The 22268-nt window shown below is 35.6% G+C and overlaps 1 protein-coding gene across 1 annotated transcript; it reads right to left on the minus strand.

The window, feature by feature from the left end:
* Window positions 1-6310: 6310 nt before the first annotated feature.
* Window positions 6311-8213, minus strand: LOC103409511 (uncharacterized). Its single transcript, XM_070819619.1, has 3 exons — window positions 7139-8213; window positions 6595-6912; window positions 6311-6513 (listed from the first exon to the last, which is right to left on the minus strand). The coding sequence occupies exons 1-3, from the start codon at window positions 8211-8213 to the stop codon at window positions 6311-6313; spliced, it is 1596 nt and encodes a 531-aa protein (XP_070675720.1).
* Between the last annotated feature and the right edge of the window lie 14055 nt (window positions 8214-22268).

The following is a 22268-nucleotide window of genomic DNA, read 5'->3' on the forward strand; positions in this document are numbered from 1 at the left end:
TTGGTGTCTAAGATTTGATTGAATTGGATATCCTATTCGAGGTATGTTGAAAAAAAAATTTAAAAAATATGTCTAGCTTGAATGTATGAGATGAATTATTTATTAATGAAACATATCCTTAAATGGTAGGATAGTGTTTGCTTCTTGTTTCAGTCTACCTGGAGAAGTATGATTATTCAATCCAATTCAACCTTATGCAATCTAGACAGCAAGCAAATTATTAAGTTGATGAGTTGGATAAGCAGTTGTGACACGTAAAGAAAAAAGAACATGGAATATGCCAAGGAAAATGATAAGCACACTGTTTTTAGCCTCTTAGAGACTCTTGTTTATTTTGGTTGTTTGATTCCATTTGATTTATTCAATCTAATTATCATAAATATACGAAGCTAAAAATGGGGGGTAAAAATCACTTCCTTATGCGAATTTATGACTGTGAGACCCAAACTTTGTGGACGGAAATGGGGAAAAACATATTAATAGTGTCTAGTATTCCTCTTCACTTCACTTGTAAGTGAGAGGTCTTAAGTTCGATTATAACCAATGGCGAATTTAAACTACAATATTACTAATTTATTGTTAAACTTAACTCACCCCACCCTTTTGTCTTAGTATAAATAATATTGCTTGGTTAAAAAACAAAATAAATATATAATAATTAACCGTATATTGTGATTTATAGTCCGAAACCATTTTCTTGGCTGAGTGCTAACTGGTTGGATTAACAATGGTCAATCTCATCGCGCCTTACACGGTCCTTTTTGTTGATGTCCTAACTTTTATTTTATGCTGGTATAAAACATAAATTATAAAATGTTCTCTTGAAGTGCATCGATAAAATATTGCTATACAAACACCATGATTTTCAGTTTTTTTGTCCCTTTTTTTCGTCAAGAGATTACTCGAGTGAGTTATTATTTTACGCAAAGAAGTAGCACACCCATCAAAACACACATCAATTTAAAGTCAAATTTTAAAAACTCAACAAAGTAGTTTTTATTTTTTATTTTTTTTAAATTAAAAATAGTTATCAAACAAAATTTCAATTTTAAAGAAAAACGAAAAGTGAAATGAAATGATTATCAAAAGATGCCCAAGTTATTATATTAACACCTCATAAATTGTTGAATAAATCAAACATATTTAATACACCCCACATTTGTTTTTTCAATTAAAAATTATCTTAATACACACCACTTCCTTCCCTAGAATACCCTCACACCCCACATTTTTAATATACACCTTACATTTTCTACATACACCCCACATTTCTCAAATCTTATAACACTCATTTGTAATTTTGCCGAATGATTTTAAACCATCTGAACGTTAGTTTGCAGAATGATTTCAAATTAAATGATTTGAAAATAATCAATACACCTCAATTATTTGCTAAGAATCATCGTACAACTCAATATCAATATTAATCTAATACTTTAATCGGTAAAGGGGGCGTAGTCTTATGCTCTGTTAGTCTTATGTAAATAATCAATAAAGCTTCTTATTTGGACAAAAAATGCTGACTGGATTTTTGACAAAAGATGTTGCCTAGGATTTAAGCATATGTGGGTTTGTTTTCAATTCCACCATTAAAACCCATATCGTCTATTTTTAATATTAGGTGGTAATTTTAGGTGTTTAATTCTTCATGTAACCCCTATGATCGCTAAAAGATGAATACGAACATAGAAGCTTAAATAATGCAGTAAAACCAAGATTAAATAATTATCGATATCGTCGAAATCACTAAAACAATGAAAAATATGAAGTCTTACCTCATGTGAAGCTTTCGAACACCAATTTCGTATTCTATTCGTCAAAAATAATTTTTCTCAATCAACATGTTTGTAGTTTCATTGGTTAGGGTTTTATTCAACAATGGAGGGTGGAAGAAGATAAGTAATACATTAAAAGTGATTTGGGGTGTATTTAGAATTTTTTTTTATCTTTTTTAAACCTAATAAGGTCAAAATTGTCATTGCATATCATTAATATTAAATTTTAATGTGGGGTGCATTCAACATTTTGTGGGGTGCTAATATAAAAAGCCTTAACTTATTTGGTGTGTTATTATTAGGGGACACCTATTTTTTTTACTCATATTGTGGCACATACTTTATAGAGCCTACTCTATAACTTTTTTCAACAATCCAAACCGTATATATTTCAATTTATCGTTCGTAGATCATCCCTGTAAAAAGTTAGGCAACTTCAAAACTATTAAAACATTCATTTGTAGTTAAGAAAATGAATGAATACTGATAGGGATTTTTACCATTTGCAAAAGTAGGGATAAAAACACTTTAAATACTTGCAAGAGTACAAAGTTATCGTAGTATAGCAACTCAAGCAAGGTCGTTTTCCACAGGGATTGAATGAGTAATTTATGTAAATACCAAATTTTAATTAATTATTTGAAAACAAAGTTTGGAAGAAGGTAATTTTATGACCTAAAATATTAAAAACGAATTTAATTAAAAAAAATTAAATAAATTGGCAAAGTAAAGGAAACAAAAGAAAATAGTTTTGAAAATAAATTTGGGCACTAGGGTTCCGCCGTCATCTTAACAATCCTCCGTAGTTCTTCCAATTACTTGTGAATTACACATGCATATTGTGAAGGTTAGGTTTTCCTAAAGTATGCCCTACTAGGAACCTCCAACAAAGAACGTATATCTAACATGCAACCTGTCCGTGGTGTCGAGATTGAATGTGAACATGCAGGACTCATTAAGTTTTGTGAAAACCTTTTGAAAAACCATATAACCCTTAAGGCGTGTCGTCCATCCTAAGAAGTTACACGTATTAACCACAAGAAGCCAACGCCAATTCCAGGGACAACCCTCTGCCATAATTGCATCAAATTACTTTTCTAAATATCCTAATGGTGGCCAATCATCAAGACAATTAGATAGTTTCAAACACGGTGATTAATAATTCAAAACTTGCATGCATAATATCATAAGCAAAATATTATTAAGAACATATGGATAGAAAACACTTTAAAAATAAATTTGAATATCTTTATTTATACTACTACAAAATAAAACCCTAAAAGGTCTTAGAATAAAACTAGGAAACATAATAAAATAATAAAATAGAAAATAAAAGGTTTCCTATTTGAACTAAAATTCAGACTTCTCATAAAATCAGTATTTTGACCTACCAAATCAACTCCAATTTGGTCCCAAAAGGTCTCTTTTGAAAGCTGAAGACATCCCTTACAATATTCTAAAGGAATCTTCCTTAAAATATGCCATATTGACCTCCAAAATGCCCAAAACGTCTAGAAATGTCAATCTGGGAAAGCTAGGCGCTAGACCTTTATTTCATCGCCACGGTCAAATGGCTTGGTAGAAAAATTTGGTACTTTGATACAATCATCTTGAAAGACTCACGAACATCCTCCAATTGGAATCACTCCAAAATTCATCCGTTTGATCACTTTTTGCTCTAGAGGAAGTTGAATATCCTACATTGAAAATACATAACAAAGTATCAAAGTTCTACCAAAATAACTAATAAATTAATACTAAGAATAGGGTAAAATAAATGGTATAATATGGACTTATCAAATACACTTATACAAAGAAAATGAAAGTGACTACCATTTAATTCAACGGTCATATAGTTTTGGTTTGGATGATTTTCGATATACATGATCGTTGAAAAAAGACCAAAATGATAGACAATTGGATTGTTGAAATACATGATGTAGTGGATCCTATAAAATATATGCTAAAAAATAAGTGTCGTCTGATCCCAAGCTTCTGGTAATGGTATCAGCAGAGAATATTCCTATAATAATTATTTCATATTAAAAAAATGAAAAAGAAGAGAGAAACTAATTTTCTACCTTAATAGTTTTGAATGATTGAACTGCAAACTATCCACACACCTCTTTTTACTTCTCATACACCCTTAGTTAATTTCTGTCATTTGATCTTCTTCAATTCATTCAATCTGATAGTCGAAAATTAAAAGGGTGAGTGTGTGGATAGCACACCCCATTTGAAAAACGACGGTAAATCCAAGATATGTAAATAGTGTGTTCTAGAAAGAAAGAGGGGTAAATCCTAAGCACAAAAAAATATTTCATTTCCACATTTGTGTTGGTTTTTTTTTTAATTTTTTTTAACGGGACTATATAGCTAGTGGTTTCACTACAATAGTCTATTAACAGCATCCTCAAGAAATGAAATATTCCTTGGCATCTTCATACAATGATTATGAAATAATATATTTTTATTACAATTTGTACAATTAAAACTGTTCAATTTATTAATCATGCATTTAAAGATTATCTTTATAAAATACTAGTAGAGAGCACACACTTTGTGTGTGTGAACAAAATAGGTATATGATTGTCATTTTCTATAAAATTGAGGGTAAAATAGGAAATATGGATATGATTGTCATTTTGTCAAAAGATACAAAATTAAAGCCTCTTCAACCGTCCACCTCCTCCCATGTTCTCCTCAAGCTCAACTGCTTCAGTTCATTCAAACTATGCAAAACACATCATGATTTCACTTACGTGTATGAAAAAAAAGTGGTGGGACAATTTCTCTTAATAAGTGCATATTTGTTTATCTTATGTAAATATTTTGATATAAATTACTATTTTGCCCTCTTTATGTAAATATTGTTGTATCAAAAGTGAGGGCAAAACAAGAAAAAAGGGAAAATTTTGAAAGATATAAAATTACTATTTTGCCCTCCTCATGTCAACATTATGTATTCAAAATTGAGGGCAAAATTGGAAGAAAAGGGGGCAAAAAGTTGACAAGCACATAAACCATATGAAAGTTGACATGCCCAAGTAACCCAACTATAGTGGGAATTTTTCTTTTTTGGATTATCTCATACCTGCAAAAATATTGATATTATCCCGATATTTCCATCGAAATTTCCGTATTTTTGGACTACCGATATTTTAGACCTTGATAGGGACTCTATGTGGTACTAAGTCACTCATGTATCTTACCATGCAATGTATAAAGTGTAAAATATTGTACTAATTCATTGTATATAAATGATTATGGTGTGTTTAAACTTCTTTCATTAATTACTACATATTTTCTACACTCACAATGTTTGCTAGCTCGCTATATAATCAACTTAAATTAGTTAAATCCATCATGCAATGCATTTTCTTCCAATTTTTTGTGATAAACTAATAGATAATTGACTAAATAAACATCTTGCAAAGTTTCAATAAAAATTTCCAAGTTTTTCTTACAATTTCCTTGGTTTTTATTCAATTTTTATCGATATCGATAATATCCCGATATTTCCATCGAAATTTCCGTGTTTTTGGACTACCGATATTTCCGATATCAGCGATATTTTAGACCTTGCTTCCAACTACGATGGTTCAATGTCAACAAGATACATTAATCATAATTTAACACATAAACCATATGAAAGTTCAATGGCACACGTAAGCGGGCAGACTAGTTTAAAGGTTATGATTTAAAAACACACGCTTTTGACATACATTTTGACACACGTTTTTGTAGAGCTCATTTCGTAATACATTTCAACAATCCGTATCGTCTTTTTGACTCCCTCAAAGATTATGTCTACCAAATATCTCCCAAATTCAAAATCATATGACCGTTGTATTAAACTTAGTGCTTCTTTGTAGAATCGTATATGTCCATTTTTTTTATTATAAATGAATGTCTAAATGACTTTGGATTTCTCTTATTTTTTGTAATAATGATCTATGAATGATGTACTAAAATATAAATGATTTGGATCGTTGCAATACATTACAAAGTAGACCCTTCAAAATATGTGTAAAAAACGTGTATATCCAAATCTATCCCATTTTAAAATATGCTTTTAAGTTATTTATCTTCATCTTCTTCCTTTTTCTATCCATCACATTATTGATAAAGTAATACCACAACCTAAGAATTTGCAAAGTTAGGGGAAATTACTAATTGTTCGGCTGTAAACTTTTCATTAGGTTAAATCTAGATATTTCTGGTTTTAAGGTCCCACGATAATTTATTTTTACGTTTATCATTATTAGGTTAAAAAACCCTTTTGCAGAAATGAGCAGAATACAATGAACCATATAATACACTGTATCATTTGAATTTCATTCACAACAAACTAAGGCTCTAAAAGGCGCTAGGCGCCAAACTCTAGTTGGACGGTGGGCAGTGGCGGAGCCAGGAATCTTACCACAAGGGGTTTTAGTGTAAAAGTCCAAATAAAAATTTAGGATGGAAAAACATATTGAAAATGAAATCATAGTACTTTCATTCATAATTCATAACGGAAACAATATTACAAGCTATAATTGTCCATGACGAGGTTTCATATTTTGAAAACGAAGCATTATAGCTTCATTTTCAATACAAGCAAAAATATCTCTCTCAATATAAACAAGCAAGCTATCACTCAACCATTGATCTCCCATTTTGTTCCTAAGTGGACCCTTAACAATATTCATGACAAAAAATGCTCTCTCCACTGAAGCAGTTGCAACTGGTAAAACTAAAGACAATGTAATGAGTAAATATACATAATTGAATACTCGATGCATCATTGTCTCCACCATTTTTTTTGCAAGATTACCAATCCCTTCCAATTGAGAGAAATCACTACTGGAACGCACATAATGAACATAAATCTCAAGTTGATCTTCAAGTGCAAAATGATCCTCATCCGAAAAGTCTTGAGGATAAAATTGAGCAAGACAAAGTAACTTTGGTTTATCAAAAGCTACAAATGAATCTTTCGGACTCACACATGCCAAACAAATAAGCAACTCGGTATTTACCTCATTAAAGCGATCCTCTAACTCCGTAATTTGCTCATCAATGACATAAATAAAGAGCTCCACACGATAATGATGACGATTTGTCTTTATTGGAGCATTACGCCTTGACCTCCCTGGAAGTATAAATGCCTATTCCATGTTAGGAACATCAATATGATGTTTTTCACAAAAAGAAGATACTTCATCAACCAATGCATCGAACCCATTATTCTTCATCCAATGTAGTTTTTCCTTACATGATTTCACTAAAGTCATTGCATTCACAATTTCTTGATCTTTCATTTGTGAGTCCCAATATGACTTTCATCAAGAAAAGGTGAAACACAAACTCAAAAGTACATATGTCTCTCATTAACTTATTTGCTTCACCCGCACTTTCATTGGGATTATCATCAATAACCATTTGAAGCACATGAACCACAGACGAAAACATGGAAATGATGCTAATCAAGGTACCATAGTGTGAGTTCCATCGTGTGTCACCGGCACGTTTGAGACTTGTTTCTTGATTTAAGCCTTGCCCCGTTATAAGACAATCATTTTCAAAAGCTATCACAAGCTCTTCTTGAAGTTGTTGTCTAAGTAAATCACGCCGCTTACAAGATGCTCCAACATGATTAACCACACTATTAGCCGTTGCAAAAAAAGAGGCAATGTCTATATTCTTCTTTGCTACGGCAACAAGAGCTAGTTGAAGTTGATGAGCAAAGCAATGAACATAATATGCACAAGGTTGTTCTCTCAATATCTTTGTTTTAAGGCCATTCAACTCACCTCTCATATTGCTAGCACCATCATAACCTTGTCCCCGTAGCTTGGAAATGCTCAAACTGTTGCAAGAAAAGAATGTGTCAATAGCATCCTTTAGTGAACTTGAAGTAGTGTCGGTAACATGTTGGATACCCACAAATCTTTCAATTACATGCCCGTTGTCATCTACATAACGCAACACCATAGCCATTTGCTCTTTCACCGACACATCACGTGCTTCATCCACCAATATTGAAAAGAATCTATCTTTTAGACCATCCATGATAACATCAAGTGTTTCAAGGGCACATGAATTCACAATTTCTTTTTGAATGCAAGGAGCTAGTAATTTGAGATTCCCCGGAGCATTTTCCATCACAACTTCTCTAACTTTATCATCATTATCTGCAAGGAATTGTAATAGCTCCAAGTAATTTCCCCTATTGCTTGAAGTGGCACTTTCATCATGGCCACGAAAAGCAAGACCTTTTAGTAATAAAAACTTAGTGCACTTGATTGATGCATTCAAGCATGTGCGATAAGCCTTACGAGCTTGGTCGGAGTGTTTGCTCACTGCCGTTTCAATATGTGTAGCTTGATTCATCAAATTTGTAGCAGCTTCTCTAGCCTTATTATGAACACTCCCAACCGGTCCAACATGCATCTTAAATCTTTCTCTCCCTTTCTTCCAAGTCTTAAATCCATCTCTAGTGAAAGCTTCACTACCTACTTGTTCAAAATTGGTTTTAAATAGATAGCAATAGAGACAAAATGCCGCATCTTTAGACATACTATACTCCAACCAATCAAACTCATCAAACCATTGGGGAATGAAGCGTCGATTAATTCCCGACATATTAGTTATTGGGAAATTATGACCTCTAGGTTGACAAGGTCCTTTTTGTAGATATGATCTTCGGACCTCATCTCTCATATTAGCATCATAATCTATTATTCGAGTTCTTAATCTAGGATCCGCTTGAAGATTACCCAAAACACCATCTAACTGACTTTGTCTTGAACTTGGAGTTCTTGAACTACCAACAGTATTTGAACTATCAACATTATTCGAACTACCCGAACCTGATGATGACTTTCTCTTAAAAAACCGTTCCATAATAATTCTACATATACAAAATATTCAAAATAAATACTCACAATAAAACAAACCATCAACATAATCAAAATAAATATGAATTGGATTTCAATTAAATTAAACTGTAAAATGGAAAGAAAAAAAATTTAGAGTATCGTTCCATTAAGTAAACTATACTAATATGCATAATAACTAATCCAACCAAGCCAACAATTCAATTAATCAATACCAATTAGCATACACATTATTCAATAAATAAAAATTCAATTCAACTAATCATATGAATAATTGTATACATTATGTAATAATTCAATTAATTAATTGAATATGATAATCAACAACCAATAACCAACTTAGTGCATTACCATATGAATATGATACAAATTATGTAAGAATTCAAATTTTAATTTTCACCCTAAAAATTAATTTCATATCAATAATCAACAACCAATAATCAACTTAGTGCATTTCCATATGAATATGATTCTATTTCTATAGCAATTAAATAAAATTTGTATTACATAATTATTTAGGGTTAGGTAGGGATTTTAAATTTACCTTTGAAGTTTGAAGGTTGGCTGAGGCTCGGCTCAGTGGCTGGAGGACTGGAGTGAGATTGTGAGACAGTGAGAGTGAGAGGAAACGGCTCAGTGGCTGGCTTGGCTGGCTTCGTCCGTTGCTGCTCTTGCTGGGATTTGGGGGAGCAACTTTGCTGCTCTCTCTGTCTGTAATTGGCCGTGAGGCTGAGAGAGAGTAAAGAAGGTTGTATGGGGGACACACGGTCCCCCCCCGCAACATATATATATTTTTTCAAAAAGGATGAAACGGCGCCGTTTGTTTTATAATTTTTACATTTTTTTTACCAGGCCCAAAACGACGTCGTTTTGGCCTGGTTTAAAAAAAAATTATAACAGCAATCTACAGATTGCAGATTGCCTAGAAAAAACAGAGGACTGAACCAGGTTTTCCGGCGAGGCGCGCGCGAGGGGAGTGGCACCAGAGGCTCCAAGAGGTCGCACCAGCAACTCCAAGGGACCTCTAAGGTTATTTCCATGGCTTCCAAGAGGTCGTGCGACCCCATTGACCCCACTGTGGCTCCGCCCCTGACGATGGGTAAGAGCTTAGGGCCTAAGCGTTTAAGCGGGGCTTAAGCTGTTTTTTTAAATTTTAATTAAATTTGTTATATAATATACAAATAAATATCTACTTATACTTAAAATAGTGTAGATAATATCATTTGTTAAAAAAAATATAATAATAATTGTATTGGGATATATAAACTATGAAATATTGGGAACAAGCATAGAGTAAGTGTTCATCCCCCTCTCCCTTAGTATAGATAATATCGTTTGTTAAAAAATCTTTATCTAAGTATTTAACAAGTCTCTTACAATTTATTGAAAAATAAAATGTAAAAATTATCCATTTTCCGTCTAAGTAAGAGTTACGACCTAACCGGGTCTACATGGGCTAGGCGGACACCTAATTAGGGGTAGGCAGACGCCTAGGCAGGTCTAGGTACCCTTCCTTAATTTTCAAACGCCTAGGAATTAATTGAGGCGATAGCCATCCGCCAGTGTTCTGATCCTAGGTTGGATTTATATCGGCTAGTAATGCTCACAACATAAGTGATATCAGGCCTTGTGCATATCATGGCATACATGAGACTTCCTATTCAGAAGTATAAAGAATTCTACTCATATGTTATATCAATTTAGGAATCTTAGGTCCTATAGACTTAGAAATGTGAGTTTCGTGTCTCATAGGAAGAAGGCTTTTCTTAAATTGCTCAATCTAAAACCTACTTAACACCTTATCTATGTACATAGATTGAGATAATCCAATTAATTTTTTGGATCTATCACGATAGAGCTTGATCCCGAGTACATAAGATATATATCCTAAATCTTTCGTGCGGAAGGTTTTAGACAACCACACTTTAACAAAAGAAGGCACTGCAATATCATTCCAAAATAGTAATATGTCATCTACATATAACATAAAGAATACAACTGCGTCTCCAACGAACTTTTGATCAACACAATTGTCGTCTTCATTTTGTGTGAAACTAAACAATTTGATTTCAGTGTTAAAATGAACGTTCCAGCTCCTTAAAGCTTGCTTAAGTCCATAAATGGACATCTGAAGCTTGCCATTCAGAAGCTTGCTTAAGTCCATACCTTACTCTTTTCAGACTTGGACATGAAGCCTTCGAGTTGAGTTATATAGAGCTCTTCCTCTAGGTAGCCATTAAGAAAGGTTGTCTTCACGTTTATCTGCCATATCTCATAATTATAGTATGCAACTATAGCAAGTAAAATCCAAATGTAATTAATCTTAGAATAGAAGGTTTCCTTATAATCAATCCTTTCCCATTGTCTATAGCCTTTGGCTACTAATCTAGCTTTATAAGTCTTCATGTTCCCATTAGTGCCTATCTTCCTCTTGATGACCCATTTGTTTCCAATAGGTACTATGTCTTCTAAAGGATCTACAAAAGTCTAGACTTGATTTTGATACATGAAATCCATCTCGGATTTCATGGCCTTTTGCCATTTCTTTGAATCAATGTCAGACATTGCTTTATTGTAGTCTCAAGGGTCATCTTTTGTGTCATTGTCACCTAGAAGGTGAAATTCTCCAAAGTCGTTATCCATGCCATACTTTTGAGGTGGCTAGGTGACCCTTTTAAATCTACGTGGAGCAAAGGGTTCAGAACATGACTTTCTATATATTGATTTCTTGTTTGTAGTTACTAAAGAATTTCCTTTAACTCTACCGTTCTTTTGCCAGTTTTATTGACAAAAAAAAATTCGTCCTCAAGGAACATAGCATTTCTTGAGACAAAGAATTTATGGTCATTAGGGTGACCAATTCTTATCCCAAAATCTGTTTGGAATACCCCCACAAAGTAGCACTTAACTGGCCTTGGTTTAAGCTAGTTAGCCTTAAGCTTCTTAACGTAAGGTGGACAACCCCAAATCTTAGATTTGTTTTTGCAATGCTGGATCTCATATGGCACCTGTGGAATTGACTTGGAAGGCACTCTATTTAGCACATAAACTGATGTATGTAGTGAATCTCCATAATGAAACTGATCGATTAGCGAAACTCATCAAAGAACAAACTATGTTCATTAAGGTTCGATTTCTCCTTTCAGAAACTCCGTTATGCTGAGGAGTTCCTGGTGGAGTCCACTGTGATACTATTCCTCACCCTATGTTAGGATATTTATCTGTTTCCTAATTTTCTCTCTATTTCATTCTTAAAATCTTTAAACCTTTCAAAGGATTGTCTTGTACTTTATAAGATACATATAGCCAAACTGAATGTGATCATCGATGAATGTGATATGGTAGGAGAAACCTCATCATGTTGTAGTGTACATAGGTCCACATACATTTATGTGGATTGTGAGACCATGATTTTCTATGGGCAAAGTAAGGTGGATCGGAATACAAGTACCTCAAAAGCAAGGTTCTAAAAGACGCTAAGCGATAGTCAAACGGCGGGCTGGGGTCTAGCGCCTAGGTAGCTAGGCGGGACCTAGGCGGACTTGGCGGATTTAAGTAAATCTATTATATTTTGTGCAAATAAGTGTCTGTTTATACTTAAAATATATATAATTTCATCATAAACTACAAAATAGAATGACATATATATATTATGAAGTATTGGAACATAATGAAAACATGGGGGAACAAGCATATAATGTACGTTCATTTATGTATTCAACAAGTCTCTTAAAATTTATTGAAAAAATAAAATGCAAAATGAAAGTTATCTATTTTCTGTCTAAGTGAGTCGCAACCTAGGCGGGCACCTCATCAGGTATAGGCACCCTTTCTTAATTTTCAAACGCTTAGGCATTAATCGGGGTGGTGGTCAGCCGCCTAGCGCCTAGGCAGTGCTAGGAGAGGATTTTTAGAACATTGCTCAGAAGTCCAGACATTGACTCAGCAGCTCCAAGCAAAGCTAGATTAAGCAATGATGCCACCATCATCTTGTTTCGGAGGAATGGGCGAAGTCCGAACGACTTTGCTGAGATTAACCATGCTTGTTTTGCAAGATACGGAACCTGATCCAACAGGAAAACAAACTGGTTCCTATATTATTAGAGTTCCTACAATCTAAGAATTGGCGTTCGCCGCAAGTAATTACACTCCAAAGGGGATACAATATGTACTCCCAGATATCTTTTGGCATTCTCCCAATTTAATATAGATTCTATCTTAAAAAAACCTTTCTCCCGATTGGTATAAATACACCATTCTAAAGTTCATATTTGGTAACGCAACATTGCACTATATCTTTTTTACCTATTGCTTAAGTTTTATTATTGCTTACTAACTTGACTGTCGGAGAGCATTTGATCGGCAAACCCATGGTCTTTGGCTTACTTAAGCTTGTTACTCTTTTACATGTTACTTGGATTTGTGCATGTCCACCACTTGTGACGATACGCAAATTTGGTTTTAACAATTGGTGCTTTCATTGAGAGTGAACTCATATTTCTCTCGATCAAATCACTCTACCATAACCATAACTGCTGAGAAAAGTTCTGTTAACGCTAATGTTAATCCAACCATGGGAAATAATCGCTTTCTGACGTATCTGTTGTCCTAATAGGGTTAAACCCACTTCTCTTGGAGCAAACAACAACCCTCTTGAGACGGCCTCCCAAAAAAAACAATGAGGTCCCAATCGACAGGCCCCCTCTTACCATGGACTAGATTTGGGAGACTTTGATGAAAATCAACCCTTTTATTGATAAGTTACAAAAAACTCAGTGGCCTCTTAGGCTGAGAGTCGCGCCAACTTCGTGCACATCAAAAGGCAAATGAAGAATTTAGAAAACTCCAATGGGACTACCTCACCCTCCACCTCTAAACTTAGATTCCTGTTTTCAACTATGGGAACATAAGTATCGTAACCCTTGAGGGGCAGCCCATCGTATCAATAACTATTCCAACCCCAGTAGACGTCGCTAATCCGAGTAGAGACACTTCGCATGATTAGCAAATCATTAACATCACCTCTGCAACCAAGCTCTAAGTTCCACAAGACCCCTAGCCCCAGGACGCTGCAAAGGCACCAAGAGCAGAACCCTATCGTCTGAGGTTCGATGAACCTGAGTCCTTTAAGGAATAAGAATGACGACGTCTCTTAGATAGAGAAAACTCTAGTGGCATAACAAAAGAGGATCATCCTTGTATCCCTATTAAGCCATCATTCTAAATCAAAAGCCTCATCTCCTTAAAAATTGAACCCATGCTACCACCTGAGAAGTTCACTCAGCCTCGGTTTAAATTATTTCGTAGATACTTTAATTCAAATTACTACGTCATGCACTACCGAAAAACCATGGCGTTATATAATAACAATAATGCCTGGATGTGCAAGATGTTCTTGTCCATGCTGGAAGGACTTACAATGGGACGGTTCTCAGAGTTGCTTGCAAGATTCATCGATTGCTTCGAGAACCTGGTTGACTTTTCCACCAACACTTACTCAATGTACCGTGATGTTCGCAAGTGTCATGAGGCAATGTTCCCAGTCTAAATGATGAAAGTTTTAAGACCTAATTGAAGTGTTTTCACATGCAGCTGGCTGAGGTGGAAAAGCCAGATGACAGCTGGCCACTATGGCGTTTAAGCAAGGTCTTTATGTTCACTTGCTTCTCTCCCAGAAACTTAACAAAAGAACATATAACAACGCCACTCTGGTGGAATGTTTTGATATAGCAAATGACCTCATCGACTGGAACGATAAAACCTAGAAGACAACTACTGATTAGGACTATACCAAAATGACTGATCGAATGAAGAGCGACCGGGACACCTCGCCCTTTTCTCCACGTCAGGCAGATAGAAGGGAACCCCGAGGTAGGCAACCTTTACCCAAACCAAAGAAATATACTACTCTGAGCACCACCATCAAGAACATCATCCACAACATCAAGGACAAACCATATCTCCGACATCTAAAACCATTTCAAGAACACTTAGCTAAGAAAAATCAGAATGAGTGTTGCTTTTTCCACCTAAGTACCGGTCATGTTACTCGTAATTGCCGAAGATTAGGAAGCCACATTGAAGAACTGCTGAATTAGGGACATTGTTACGAGTTCGTCAAGGGCATTCCAAGAAAAGAGGATTCAACTGAACGAAATCACAGAGACCAGTCCAACAAGCATACTGATGATGAAGATCGACGCCCAAAAAAAATGCCTATTCTCAACATCAATTGTATTTACACAGGGCAGAGAATCTGAGAAGGTAAGGAAGCTGGCAACCTGACGTCAAGAAAGGAAGTCCCCAAGACCCTGAGGTGTACCCCTCCGCAGGCGCCTTTAAATCAATTAGAGAAACAGCAATCTGAACTACATGCGATTCCAGAGATATATAGGTCTTCTATTCTGAACTCAATCACAACGCCACTAGGCGAAGACAAATCCATGGAGAACTCATCTCCTTAACGCCCCACCGTAGGTTGTTCATCAAAGATGATCCACTTATGTTATATCATCTTTTCTTAAAACTACACTAGTGATTTAATTCTCATTTTCAGAGTTGTGTAGGCAATCCTTCTCGGATTTAATAACAACCCCTTGATAACAACCTTATTTCCTTTAATTATAAAGAAAGTTTTGAGTTTGTTTCATGATCAATATCAATCTCTTCTTTCTTTCTTTTTCGGTAATGCTAGGAATACCTTAATCACTTGAGCAGCACACAACTTGGGAACTTAGCATAATCACAAGTATAAAATTTCAAAGTAATAATGTTAAAGGAGTCTCTTTTAGCCCATTTTGTATTGTTCGGTTAGCAACTTAAGAGGCTCGAGCCATAATAAGTGTGGTTACGATTGGCGGCCTATAGATACGGAGATAAAGTCCTTTGATACAAACTAGAAGGGTTATGGGTAATAACATTCATATCTGGGTTCTAAGCCATTCAAAATCATCCAAAGGTGGCTCTGAAATCTGACCTTAAGTACGATTACTTCTATCTCGGAGCAACAAACTAAGTCAAGTATGTCATGTAACACTATGTGTTAAGCAGGTCCGAATGGGACATCTAGACTAGGCAATCCTCAAGAGGAATTTTATTCTAAATGAGCTCTGATACTCAGAAAATTCTTTAGCGAAGTCAATTAAGGTAGGTTGATCATAAATTGTAATACCTTGATTATTTTTAATATATGATTTAGTTATGAAATTGAAATGAGCGGAAATGTGAAATCCAACTTCTGGATTTTATTGCTAATTAAGTATTTTGTAGTCATATTCGGAGTTAAGACGTATTTATGGTTACGGCGTATATTTGTTCGATAAGTGAAAAACACAAAAATGCCGTAGTTGGCTAAACAGAATTATACAAGGATGTATTTTATCCTTATATGTTTTACCATACTTCTTGGCATATCTAGATAGAGGTCGATCCTATGAGCGCATATGCGAAAACCGTTTATGAAACGGAGTTATAGAGAAAGAGATATAAACGAGTAAAGGTAAGGGCAAAATGATCAATTAACCATTAATCTGGAAGGCTCCAGTTTTGCTGGAGCAGTGATCTGGGTGCCACGTGTGTGGCTATGATGGAGATAGGAGAGGAGAAATGAGGGAAATGAGAGAATGGCTGCCTAATTAGAGGGAAAGGAAATGAGAGAAAAGAGAGGAAGGGGAAACCAACCAACTCGGTCCATTCCTTTTGACTTGCTGACTCGACCTAGTTCCCTTATACTTTTCTGACGATTTTTCATCAGTTTTTCAGTGAACCACGTTGACCAACCACCTCGAAAACACTCCACGACCCTTCCTCTTTCATTTCTACCCAGACCCAACGAGAGTTGGCTCTCGCTTAGCGATGAACAGTGTCGAGGGCGCCAAGGGTTCCATGGTAGCGATCTGCCATTTCTGAATGTGTTACCTTTGTCCACCACCACCTTTGGCCTCCTCTTGATCCTAGGAACAAACCTCAAACGAGTTTGGGAGCGACGGTTCGACCGGTTAAACGAATCAAAGCTCACCCTTTTTAGGGTTTTTCGACAGATCATGATGTTTTCAAACCACTTCCAGGTCAAATTGGACTTCGGTCCTGGTATGAAAATTGTTTTTCTCATTGAGCTCTACATGCCTGTAAAATTTTGTAATTTTTAGAGTTAGTCAGAAAATTAGGTTTTTGTTAGCTGAAAACCGCCACCTGTGTTGGCGTGTAGTCAGCGAGCTGATGTTGCATGTTTTTTAGTTAAATTCGATATCTTGATTTCATATTTGATATTCATTCTATGTGATTCAATTGTTTGAATTTAGAATTGTAAATGTCTGCCACTTGAATATTAAAGTAAAAGATTCAAATATGACAGTGAACTACGAATGGCTTGATCCTGTTTGAGGGTACGTATGCAATCTAACAAAGAAGTTAGATGCAGCTGTAAAGTAACTGATATAAATTTTGAATAATTGTCAAGTAAGGAAATTTATTATGGTTAATAGCGTAAATGTTAACCATGTTATTGTTTTGGCCTACCACCGGATTTTGCTTCCAAATAAATTTTGGGTCATTACATAAACGCTCAGGATTGACACATAGGGTCTAACAAAAGGATTCCAAAAGTGTTTCTGACCCACATGCAGGCAACCAAGTCTGTAAAGAACTTTCATTTAAGATTTAGTGGAGAAGGACAAGCAATTCGAACTAAGGAGGAAATCCTACCTTAGAGTCACATTGTAAACACCAAAACCCTCGACCCTAAAATAGGGCAAGAAGAACAGACAAAAATGAGACAAGGGCTGAAGGCCATTCCAGACATAAGGTGACACTTTCCCATTCTTAATTCGATCAATGTACTAAAGCAAGTCCAGAGCAAAAGTTTAAGGCAAGTGCAAAGAAAAAGATTTTTCATGGGTTTAATACTTGATATCGGAGTCAGATGGTATTTCGGCTATTGCGATAGGAATCTGTATGAGCACTAAGTTGGGGAGGTAGTATTTTTTTTCAATCAAGATTACGAAGGGGGCTTCGAGCTCTATCAAGCCCACAAGGTTACTCGTGTTCCGTTATGTTACTCATTACTTTGAAGTTAGCTTACTTTGGAAAGATTGACACATTAAACTATATTTTGCAATATAGTAGCAAAAGATCGAAAGTTCCAAGCATTTAGTTGTTTGGACAGAATTGCTCAAACACAAGCATAAATATCATTCATAAAGGTCACCCATTCATTAACAAAGCACAACGAGAGAAGAAAAGCATGAGTCCCATTATCAGGGCAAAGATGTTCGAGTTATGGATGAAATATGGTCCTCATCTTGGAAATCAAATAACTAATGAAGGCATTATCAATGACCTTATTTGGCAATAACTTTCACCTTAGCAACAGTTAAAGGATTCACCGAAGCCCCAGTTGGTGATCACCACTAAAGATAGATTCTTTTTCTTTGGACGCCTCAAGATCCGAAATCTCATTCCTTAAGTCTTCTGGATCAGGAAGTTCAGCTTCTCATATTTCTTTTAGAATCCAATATACATCCTAACATTCGAGGTGATCTCGTCGCGTGTAACCAGAGATATACTCAAAGTTATGTCCCCTCCACATATTCTATTCTGGACGTCTTCTTGAAGGATGTATGCAATTATACTAGTTTTGACTTATGCTTATTATTAATTTGTTAAAGAGTTGCAAAGTGCACGCCATCATTCTATTCAGCCTCGCGGTGAAATTTATCCAATTCTGACTGAACACTGGTCCGCTCCTTTTCCCAAGCACTCCGTTCCAAGGAAAGCACCTTTTTCAATTCAGCTTCAAGATATGCCAAGCTTATTCCACCTCAACTTTGGCTCTACTCTCCAATTCCAGTTCTCCCTACACCCTGGTAAGAGCTGCTTGACGATCATTCACCTTAATCTCCTCAAATGTGGCTTGGTTTATTAGTTTCTCCACCTCCACCTCATGAGCCTCTTTCATGGCATGTAGTTCTGCTTGAACCCTCTTGAGTTCAGCAGAATGAGCTTGTAACTATTGCTCAAGTTGCGATTTGACCTTCGATTCATGGAAAGAAGACCTTTCAAGCTGACGAATTAGCTTTGTTTGACAAAAAAGAGTCGCCTTCGTTGAGATGTGAGCTTGATCAACACAAGTAAGGGAATAAGAATAGCAAATTTACTAAAGTTGTCTTATAAAAAAGAGAGAGGGATTACCATGTATAGGCTTTCATGACATCGCATCAAAGCATCCTCAAAGAATGTATGAACTTTCATGTAATATGCCAAGGCAATTACGGCGCCAAGTAGAGCTTGACAAAGTCCATATTTCAAAGTCAGCTAACATTCGCTAGAAGGGTAACATGGTTTAGAGAGGGCCTAATCACTAGCCAAGGTTGTGCCATCCCTTTAACTCAAGTTAGAGCTGTCAACAAATGAGTGCTAGCTTTAGATGACACCTGAGCAGGTTTGGGTAGACTCTTTGTTGCTTAAAGTATGGAAATTTAGAGAGATGAGGATTCAAGAACTTAGACTTCACTTTGATGTGGCAATGAAGCAGTCTATTGTTACGTAGATGAAGGTTCGGACCTGAGTTCATGTTATTGTAGCTGTATTGGTCCTTGGACTGGAAGGAAGAAAGGTTGAGGTCCTCCTGTGAAGGGTTGTAGTGTTAACACTACAAAGCCTAGTGAAGGGTAAATCATGACTCTTTACGAGTTAAAGAGAGGACATATAGAGCTTTCATTACCCTTGAAGCTCATCCTTGTATTCACAAGGTTATCACCTAAATGGAGGAGAAAAACTTGTATGGGGCTTGGCTTACCATTGGACTTTGCTGAGTAGCACTACAATCCACTCAAAACTTGCCATGTGACAAGTATTAAATATAATTTTTTAACATTTTTTTATATTAAAATTCTCATAGTTATTTTTCCTCGTAACTAATATACACCATTTAATGGTTCATTTCTTTCTTCTTTTCCCCCTTTTTTTTCTTAGCAAAATTCCCCTCTAGCGGTAGGACTTTCACTTTCTTCTCTCTCCCACTTCTCTCTCCCACTTATCTTGCTTTCTTCAGAACACATTCTGCAACAAAAAAAAAGCCATCTTCTCCAACTTTTATCATAATAAGCAACCAATTTTTCGTTCTTATACAATAGTTGATTTGATCATGTGAACTTGACATGAATAACCCACACATATAGGCGTATGAAGGTTAATTCTTTATTCTTATTTGGGGGGTTTTGGTTTTGAGTTCGGTTATTTGGTTTCTTTATATTTTTTTATCTTATTTATATAATTTGGCTTGTTGATGATTTGTCAAAATAACTTTTACATTCACTTTGAATATTAAGGTCGTTTCACAACTTATGTTTTGATCAAAGTTTAATTTTCAAATAGTATTATCTATAGTTTTCAATTATATTTGGTGGAGATTCACTTTCTTGAAAATAAAAAGTTGTATTCAGAGAGAGGAGAGACAAAGTAGAGACGGAGAAGATGGCAAATAAAAATTTGAAAGAAAAAAAGGTGAGAGAGAGAGCAAAAGAAGAAAGAAATGAACCATTAGATTGATCTCATGGTGTATATTAATTAGTAAGAAAAATAACTATGAGTATATTAAGTATAAAATAATGATAAAAGATTATATTTAATACTTGCCATATGTCAAGTTTTGAGTGTATTATAGTGCTACTCAGCAAAGTCCAGTAGCGAGCCAAGCCCCGCACAAGTTTTTCTCCAAGTGGAGGCCCTTCAAGTTCTCTCCAAACTCCTTGGATGCTTTCTCTCAAGTTGATTACATTCCTCAGATTCTGTAACTACTTAAACATATGATACAATAAATAGGGATTAAAAACAAGCTTTACCCTTCCATTAAACAAATAAGAGTTTAACCTAATAAGTATTATAAAAGTTATTAAATCAAATGAGTGGCTTTAAGGGCATAGGCGGGTGCCTAGGCGTCTTTTCTTAATGTTCGAACTCCTAAGAATTAATCGGAGTGACGGTCAGCCGCCTAACGCCTAGGTGGCGCTAAGTGGAAATTTTTAGAACGGTGCAGAAAACTAAAAAGAATTATGTGAAATTCATGTTTCATTTTTTCCTAGGAAAATTTTAGTCAAGAAATTTGGCCATAAATATTAATTAAATTTATAAATTGAAAATCTTCCATTTACCTTTACATCATCTTTTTTGTTGTTGTAATTTATCAGGGATTGTGTTGACCCTAAAAACTATCAAGCCTACATGGCGCACAGGCCGAGTAATTAAAAAGCTAACTACGTCATTCGGTTGTGTGCGGGGCGTGCCAACTCGATGGCTGAGCTCTGCCGGTGAGTAAAATGATTTAATGTTGCGTTGGGCACGCTGTTGACTTCTGAATCTTGCGATTGCGGCCGAGAAAGGAACACGTCTCGACCTTCGGGCTCTAGAGCCTGAAGACAAGGTTGCTAGTTCTGCGAAGTTGAATATCAAATTCGACTCTCAGGGTGCCGAATGTAGTAATTTGGTAACACCTCACTTCGCCGAGAAGGCTGCTGAGATGACCTCTTGGATAGGTAACCAGTTGGTCTCAGAGCAATGCTGTTTATCCAAACTAAAGGTGCTTCGTAGTCGAATGGTTCTACAACTATAGTGTTGTTTATCCAAACTGAAGATGTTCACCAGTTGCCTTCACAGTGCTGTTTATCCAAACTGAAGATGTGTTGGCGAAAAAGGAAAATAAAAATCTCAAGGTTGTTGAGAGGTTTTGCGTAGAGCGAGAATTTGCGCAGAGCAATTTTGTGTGATGAATTGGAGGGCTTGGAATGATTCACCCTCTTTCCTATTTATAGCAATCTCTCATAGCTGAGCTCCATTCTTAGATTAGGATTCCTCAACCTAATCTAACTAGGACTCGGCCAATCCTAATTCAACTGGGACTTTGAACCCACCTTTTAAACAAGCCAAATTCACTTCCCAAGTCCCAGTATTTCTGGGACTCCTTATATACCAGGTCTCGATTACTTCACCTTTATCCCAAACAAACCTCTTCATAATAGGATTCGGCCAACCTCGACAGGGCAGGCCCACAACAAAATTCCAAATAAACACCATCAGGGCGAGAATATCTGAGCTCGGCCCAAAATATCATTATCAGGCCCAAACAGATTGTCTGGTAGAAAAGACTGGATTGATTTTTTATTTTGAGAAGTTGAGAAGAGGATCATGAAGAATATTGATTGCTCTTTTCTAATTCTCCCATTTTGAGACGATTTGAATAAATAAATTTTCTTCTTAAGTAATCACTAATCACTCTACTACTTCTAAGTTGATTAACTTTTCATTCATTAACATGCATTAAAATAGTATCACATTCATTTCAATTCAATTATATACTCCGAACCACGCCTTAGATTAGAAAAAGGAAAAGATAAAATCTCAAGAGTAAATATCTTTAAAAGTCTCTGTGAGGCAGACTAGAATTCTATTCCCTCTTCTTTTCATCCCCTTCCATCCCCTTCTCTTACATTCTTTTATTTTGTCATTCTCTTACTATAAAAATTAATATAAAATATTGACGTGTTTTAATCGTGATGGTTCAAATAAGAGGAGCGAAAATGTAAAAGAAAAAAACAGTGAGGCTGTGACATCTTGT

The sequence above is a fragment of the Malus domestica genome, chromosome 03 (genome assembly GCF_042453785.1).
Source record: "Malus domestica chromosome 03, GDT2T_hap1".
NCBI classification, from domain to species: domain Eukaryota; kingdom Viridiplantae; phylum Streptophyta; class Magnoliopsida; order Rosales; family Rosaceae; genus Malus; species Malus domestica.